The sequence below is a fragment of the Castanea sativa genome, chromosome 6 (genome assembly GCF_040712315.1).
Source record: "Castanea sativa cultivar Marrone di Chiusa Pesio chromosome 6, ASM4071231v1".
In the NCBI taxonomy this organism is placed as follows: Eukaryota; Viridiplantae; Streptophyta; class Magnoliopsida; order Fagales; family Fagaceae; genus Castanea; species Castanea sativa.
The window spans coordinates 38662753-38670880 of record NC_134018.1 but is presented as its reverse complement, the minus strand read 5'-3'; the positions used below and the strand labels follow the sequence as shown (position 1 = coordinate 38670880).

Sequence of the window (8128 nt, the reverse complement as noted above, 5' to 3'; positions counted from 1 at the left end):
GAGGAATGTATTTTCTTAATTCGTTCTCTGTTTGGAGTTTGTTTGGAGAGGGATTTAAGTGATAAGTTAATATTGTCCACGTGACAGGATTCTATTGGCTGGCGTAAAACACTGGTTTTACACCATAACCTAACCAAATGTATTCTCATATAATAATAGGTAAAACAGAGAGAAAATTCAATTAAATTTCAAATTGGAGTTCAATTAGAGTCTAATTTTGCGTCATGTGTCACATCTAATCTAAATTTTAAAATTTTGCACCAAGTGAGTTAATTTAGTGTAAAAATTGAATTTCAATTAGAGTTTAATTTTGTACCACGTGTTTCATCTAATCTAAATTTTAAATTTTTGTGCCAAATTAGTTAATTTAGTGTAGGAAACAAGGAGTCCAATATAATAAACCATAAAGAAACATAATCATATAACTAAAAAAAATTCAAATTTATAATTCATCTCTTTCTTTTTTGAGAAAGTTTCAACCTATAACGTCTGCTCCTGATTAGCGCTCTTTGTCATCAGACTAAGACACCAATCAGTTTTTGGTGTAGGCGGAGATTGAACTTCAGATCTCTTATTCAACCATCAGATTAAATTTAATTAGAATTTGAAATTATAATCCAATTTTGCGCCATGTGTCTAAATTTATGTGGGAACTACACCATAATTATCCACTTAAGCTTGTGTCATGTGTCTACTTAAGTTTTTAATTTTTGTGTTAAGTGAGTTAATTAGTGCAAAATACTAAGAATCTAATATTAATGAACTATAATTTTTTTTTTAAAATCACATATTCTCAATAAAAATCACATGTTTCTTAAAAAATAAATAAAGTAAAAATCACCACATAACAATAATCACTACACGTTCTATCTTATTAAAAATTAGAAAAAAAAAAGATCATAAATAGTATTATATTTAGGTAAGAATTTTAATATGTGACTAATTACGTTACTTTAAAAAAATAATTTGACTAATTATCTATATTTTATGATAGAAATTGTGTTTAATTTTTAATGTATCTATATGTATGCATGAATACATGTGTTACATGCTTTTAAAAATTTTAATTTAACTAATTATTTATATTTTTATAATAAAAATTTTGTTTAATCTTAAATGCATCCATGCGTTTGCATGGAGTTACATGTTAGTTTTTTTAATATTTGTGGCAAGTAAATTAATGGGTGCAAAAACCGAAGATTTTAAATCAGATTAACTAAATCATCTATATATATATATATGTGTGTGTATATATATATGAGAAACCATTACATTTTTAGAAATGCATGGTTTAAGAAAGTGTAAGCTAATACCATGTATAATTTAAACATATTCTAAAAAAGTATAATTTGAACTATATAATTATGATTTTTTTTATTGTACATGTGCATATGCATATGGTTAGACGCTAATTGAATATAAAATAAGAATATAAAGCTAAATTGAGAAATATAAAAGTTTACATCACATTCTAATATGACTTACAACTCTACATATACACCCTCATAATAAAAAATTCATATTTTCAATATAAAATTTGGTTAAAAAATAGAAGTAAAAAAAGTTTAAATATTATAAAATTAGTACACATGTTTTATTTTTAAACTATAACTACTTAAAAATGTTATATTTTTATTAAAAATGAAAGTTTCTAAACACACGCATAGGACATGTGATGAGATTAATTTTTATTATATCACTGTGTTTTGATTTAGAAATATAAATATGAAACAAGTGTTTGGTATAATACAAACACAATGATAAAGTAATTTTTGAAAAATTATAATACAATAAAACTACAAAATAAAACATATTTTCTGGTTTATCAATTTAAAATATATATCATAATTCATAGGCATTGAAACATTTAAAAAAGTAATAAAATCATACACGTGAGAAGGTAATATTTTAGTATTTTGACTAAACTCTATGACTAGCTTGGAATAAACAATGATACTAAGTCCTCACATACAGAAACAACGCAATGGCAATAAGCCCCCATCACCTCGTTTATTTCACCTATTAGGGCCGAGCGCCACTATGGGCTTGTGCCCATGTACTTCCACCACGACAGTCTCTCCCATCACCACCACCAATCACACTATCATTATTGTCAAAATTTGAATTGTAATGACTTCCAATATCTTGACTATCGAACCATAGAGATAGCAAAAAATAGCACTAAGTTAGAGCTTAGAAGTCTTGACAAATTGTTTTTTTATTAGAATGAATGTTGTCTTCATAAATGAAGAATAAAAATAAAAAACAAGTGCAATTCTATATTTGTATTTTCTTTTGGTTTAATTTTAAGGGAGGTAGATCCAACCCAAAAGCCTACTGGACTATAAAATGAACACCAACCATCAATTGAAACCAACGGGTATCAGTTTCCAAAGGTGACGTAATTGCGTTTCCTTTGGCTTCAGTTTGCGGGGAGTTTTCAAAGACTTGAGCTAATAATTAATCATTTATGGGCTTTCCTTTCGGCCTTCAATTTGCAATGATTTTTAAAGACTTGAGCCCATGTGGGCATTCAAAGCTCAATCCTAATATTATTAGGTCCATGCAAAAAAAGAAAGAAAGATATATATATATTGAGATGCGAGAATTAGCAAAAAATCAGTAAGACAAAGACCATGTCGAAAACTTTCAAGTAAATCTAAAGATCCGATGGTGTAAAAACTGAAACACGCCTACCACAGATTTGTTGCTGTGAAGTTAGTTATTGATTAGAGATCCATGAACATCAAAAAAGGTTGCTAAGGAGAGTAATCCAACCAAGCAAATCAGCGAGAGAAATCATGGAAGTTACTAGCTCATTTGAAAACGTATGTGGATGGACCATGAATTTGTATTGGTGACTTTAATGCTTTCCTCCATGCATCAGAAAAACAAGGCAAGTGACCTGCACAAGCAACACAGGTGGATGCGTTTAGAGAAGCCTTGGAGTTATGTCAACTTGAAGATTTGGGTTATAGAGGCCACCCATTTACTTGGAGTAAAAAGAGGCTGGGTGATGCGAACACAAAAATCCGCCTTGATCGAGCTGTAGCAACTAAGGAGTGGAGGGAGAAATATCAGTTGAGCACGGTTACTCATCTTTATTCCCATGCATCAGATCACATGCCTATTGTTCTTCAAACTCAGAGTTATCATAGGCAGAGACAGAGAAGGGAAAGGTCGTTCAAATTTGAGGAATCTTGGCTTATGTGGGAGGAATGTGAGGCGGTGGTGAGTGAAGCATGGCATGCGAATGGAAACAATGAGGTGGGGTTGGCTTCGGTCAGGGAGAAAATTAGTTCATGTGGTTCGGACTTGATTGCATGGGGGACATCCAAAGCTGATTCAAATGATGGGGAAATTAAAAAATATCAAAAACAGCTTGAGAATCTCACTGAGGCTGAAACTACTGAGGGGACTAAAGCATAATACTTGGAGGTTAGCAAACGGTTGGATGATTTATTGTTGAAGCAAGAGATTTATTGGACCCAACGGTCAAGAATTCCCAGGTTGAAATATGGGGATAAAAATACAAAATAATTTCATTCCAAAGCAAACCAAAGGAGGAGGAGAAACCATATAAAGGGGATTCAAAATGGGGAGGGTCTATGGGTGGAGGACATAGAGGATATAGTCAATGTAGTTGTAGGGTATTTTGACAATTTGTTTTGTGCAGGTTCATGTGATCAGATGGAAGAGTCTATCAATGCAGTTTTTAGAAAGGTGACCACTGAAATGTAGCAGATGTTGTCCAGTGATTTTATTGCTAAGGAAATGGAAGTGGTGTTGTTCCAAATGAGACCAACAAAAGCTCCTAGACCTGATGGTATGAATGCTTTTTTCTACCAAAATTTTTGGCATGTTATGGGTGACACTGATACTATGGTTGTGTTAGATTTTTTAAATTCTGGTAGCATGGTGCCCGACATTAATCATACCAATATTGTTCTTATTCCTAAAATTAAGAACCCTGAGAAGATGTCTAATTTTAGAACTATTAGCCTGTGTAATGTCATCTATAAAATTATATCTAAGGTCTTGGCAAATAGATTGAAGCAAGCTCTCCCACAGATCATTTCTTTAACTCAAAGTGTCTTTGTACCTAGTCGTCTCATCACAGATAATGTGTTGGTGGCTTATGAAACTTTACACACCATGCATTACAGGAAGAATGGTAAAAAAGGGTCTCTAGCATTGAAGCTTAATATCAATAAGGCTTATGATCGTGTAGAGTTGCCTTTTTTGAAGGAAATTATGCATAAGTTAGGGTTCCTTGAAAGGTAGATTGATAGGGTGATGAGTTGTGTCACAACACCTTTTTTTTTTTTTTTTTCCTCATTAACGGCAAACCACATGGCAATATACACCCATCTAGAGGAATCCGTCAAGGAGATCCTTTTTCACCATATTTATTTTTGTTGTGTGCAGAGGGTTTCACTTCTTTACTAGCTAAGGCAGAATTGGAGGGGAAAATTCGTGGTGTGTGTGTTTGCAAAAGAGCACCCAAAATCACCAACCTATTATTTGCTGATGACTCATTGCTATTTTGCCGAGCAACTCAAGCTGAAGTGGAAGTGGTTGCTGAGATACTTCAAACATATGCTCAAGCCTCGAGTCAAAGTATCAATTTAGAGAAGTCATTTATATACTTTAGCAGTAACACCCAAAATTGTCAAAAAGAGGAGATCAAGCAGATTTTAGGAGTTAAGGAGGTGGATCGATTTGAATCCTATCTGGGGCTGCCTACATTGGTTGGAAGATCAAAATATCATTCTTTTTCTTATTTAAAGAATAGGGTATGGAAGAAATTGCAAGGGTGGAACGGTATGTTGTTATCAAGGGCGGGGAAAGAGGTTTTCATCAAGGTTGTGGCATAATCCATTCCTACCTATACGATAGGTGTATTCCAACTTCCGATGAAATTATGTGATGAGTTAGAGGCTTTGTGTGCAAACTTTTGGTGGGGACAATTAGGGAATGAAAGGAAAATTCATTGGAGAAAGTGGGACAGATTAACCACTCTTTAAAAAGAAGGTGGCATGAGGTTTCGTGATTTAAGAGCATTAAACATTGCTATGCTAGCAAAGCAAGGGTGGAGATTGCTTCAGGAAGATGAATCTCTATTATACAAGTGTTTTAAGGCTAGATATTTTCCAAGGTTTAATTTTCTTGAAGCTGTTGAATCACCTAATTGTTCTTTTGTATGGAGAAGCATAATGGCGGCTCTACCTATCCTTAAAAATGGGTGTTGTTGGAGAGTTGGGAGTGGTTATTCCATTAGAGTTCATGAGGATAGATGAATTCCAAATTATCCAACCAATAAAATATTATACCTGGTGTCGGGGGCGAAAAAGTTTTCTTTTTGACAATGAGATTTATGTTGAGTCGGGGGCCTAAACCGAAACTCAACGATGGGCTTGATGCACGGCCCAAAGGCTATTAGTGAAGATCCAAATAATTCACTGTATTTTTATGCCTTGAACCTAGATTGAAACTTACAAGAACGGCCTGTAAACAATCCCTACAACAAACACGTTAGCGTGGTTAAAAAGTCTACTGTAAGAAATAGCCCAACAGTAAGATGTTTTTGCAGAAAATAACCCAGCAGTTAAATGTTTCTACAGAAAAGAGTAACCTAGTCGTAAAATGCTTCTGCAAAAAAGAGTAACCCAGCTGTGAAGTATTTATACAGAAAAGAGTAACCCAACTGTAAAGTACTTCTGCAGAAAAGAGTAACCTAACCGTAAAGTGCTTCTGCAGAAAATAACCTAGCCGTAAAATATTTTTGCAAAAAAGAAGCCCAATAGTAAAGTAAAACGAAACAAACTTCTAGCTACTGAGCATTTCACAAATTAAGGGAAACATCCATATTTTCATATTCATCATCCGTTAGCTCTGGAGAAGAGTTTTCTAATACAATAATATGAGAGAAAAATTCTATGGTAACAGTTACATCTTAACCATCAATAGTAAAAGAATAAGTAAATATAATGGGTTCCATAATAACAAATAATGAGGAAAGCTTAGTGTGAGATGAAGGGAGAGAGAGAGAGAGAGAGATCCTAGGTAGTGTAACAAGATCATTATGGTGTCAAGGCATGCTCATGGATGTAGTATATATAATGAGTAGAGAGAGTCATTTGCAAGTAATATGAGTAATGAGTGAGAGTGTATAATAGGGATGCTAGGACTTTCTATGCGGGGAAGCTATGTGTTTTTAAGTAGAGGTATGAGGGGTGTTTTTGAGCTAAGAGTTGGAGAACTCAGTTTCCATGCTTGAAGCTGAGAGCTTAGTGACTTAGAACTTTGCTGGAATTTAGAGAAAACTAAACAGGAGGGTTTTGTGAGAGTTTTTCTCTATGAGTATATTTCTTGGTATGTTCTTGTTCTCTCCCCTTGAGGCATTAATGGAGAGTTCCATTTATAGTTGAGTTTTAGGGGGTAATTAGTAGATAACTTCTACTAAATCTTTCTCAATCTTCAGAAAATCCTTAGAGAATCGTTCTTAGGATTTTAACTAAAAGTGGTAAGCTTAACTTTTGGAAGATTCTTGCTGTTTGACTTAGCATTGAATGTTGATTGGCCTTGGCTAATGGGATTAAATCATGCATTAAGCTAATGATCTTGGTTATGCTGCTATTAGATTCAGAGCTCCCTAGGGCAGGTTGTATCACCCCAAGCTAGGTGTCAACCTTAGAGCCTTTGCTGGAAACTCTGCTGGGATCCCCTTGGTGCCCTCCAAACCACATTTCCCTAAGTTTCCCCATTTGGAGTTCATGTGTTTGGTCCATGAATTAGAGAATACACATTTTTAGCATGAAAATGAGCTGATTTCAAGTTGTTTCAGGAGCTTTAATAGCCTGGTCATGGCTATCTTTGATGCTTGACTGAATGAGTTGGAGGAGAAAGAAGAGATAGCTGGCTGAAGCCTTTCAGCTTTCTGTCAAGTCAGCTTCAGCTTTATGTCACATGAGTAACGATAAAATTTCAGCTTGTGAAGGAAGGGTTCAACCTCTGATGGACACATGTCCCCTTCTGACCTGATGGCAGTGGGCTCCAACTGTTAACTTATGCTGAGTTTTGGCTGATTAGCTCATGTGAGCTTCAACTGCTGGGATTTGAGTATGGGTTGGGTTGGCCCAGTTGGGCTTTATATTTGAGCTTCTTTGGGCTTGATTATCCCTACAAAATGCAAAGTTTCGTCATGGATGATATACATGGGCTTTTATAAATTTTGTAAGAGAAGTATTTCTTGAAGAATGAGTATTTATATTTCTCATGAGTAAGGGATTTAGTATATATGAAATGAGTGTTAAGATAATATTTGAGTTTTGTAAATATGTGCCAAAATAGCATTTGGGCTTTATAAAATAGTTGCCAAAATAATATTTGGGCTTTTAGAAATAGTTGTCAAAAATAACATTTGGGCTTTTAGAAATAGTTTCCAAAACAATATTTGGGTTTTATGAAATAGTGCCAAAATAATATTGGGCTTTTAGAAATAGTTGCCAAAACAATATTTAACTTTATGAAGTAGTGCCAAAATAATATTAGGCTTTTAGAAATAGTTGCCAAAACAATATTTGGGCTTTATGAAGTAGTGCTAAAATAATATTGGACTTTTAGAAATAGTGCCAAAATAATATTGGACTTTTGGAAATAATTGCCAAAACAATATTTGGGTTTTATGAAATAGTGCCAAAATAATATTGGGCTTTTAGAAATAGTTGCCAAAACAATATTTGGACTTTATGAAATAGTGCCAAAATAATATTAGGCCTTTAGAAATAGTTGCCAAAGTAGTATTTGGGCTTTGTAAAATAATTTGCCAAATTAATATTTGGGCTTTGTAAAATAGTGCCAAATTAGTATTTGGGCTTTGTAAAGTAGTTTGCCAAATTAATATTTGGGCTTTGTAAAATAGTTTGCCAAATTAATATTTGAGTTTTGTAAAATAGTTTGCCAAATTAGTATTTGGGCTTTGCAAAATAGTGCCAAATTAGCATTTGAGCTTTGTAAAATAGTTTGAGATTTTGTAAAGATATTGCCGTGTAGCAATGGATTTTGTAAGATTGTCGTGTAGCAACGGACTTAGAGGTACCGTGTAGCAACAGGCTTTGTAGGGTGC

At 33.8% G+C, this 8128-nt stretch overlaps 1 protein-coding gene across 1 annotated transcript; it reads left to right on the top strand.

Annotated features, from left to right (window-relative positions):
* The first annotated feature begins 2801 nt into the window (after window positions 1-2801).
* On the top strand, window positions 2802-3429 carry LOC142639907 (uncharacterized). The gene is made up of 2 exons (XM_075814036.1): window positions 2802-2828; window positions 2923-3429. The coding sequence occupies exons 1-2, from the start codon at window positions 2802-2804 to the stop codon at window positions 3427-3429; spliced, it is 534 nt and encodes a 177-aa protein (XP_075670151.1).
* The last annotated feature ends 4699 nt before the right edge of the window (window positions 3430-8128 follow it).

What these genes read in the sequence shown, in the direction of transcription:
- LOC142639907 (XM_075814036.1), top strand. Translation starts at nt 2,802, where the DNA reads ATGGAAGTTACTAGCTCATTTGAAAAC. An exon ending in TTACTAGCTCATTTGAAAAC is followed by an intron (nt 2,829 to 2,922) that starts GTATGTGGATGG and finishes CAAGCAACACAG; the next exon opens with GTGGATGCGTTTAGAGAAGC.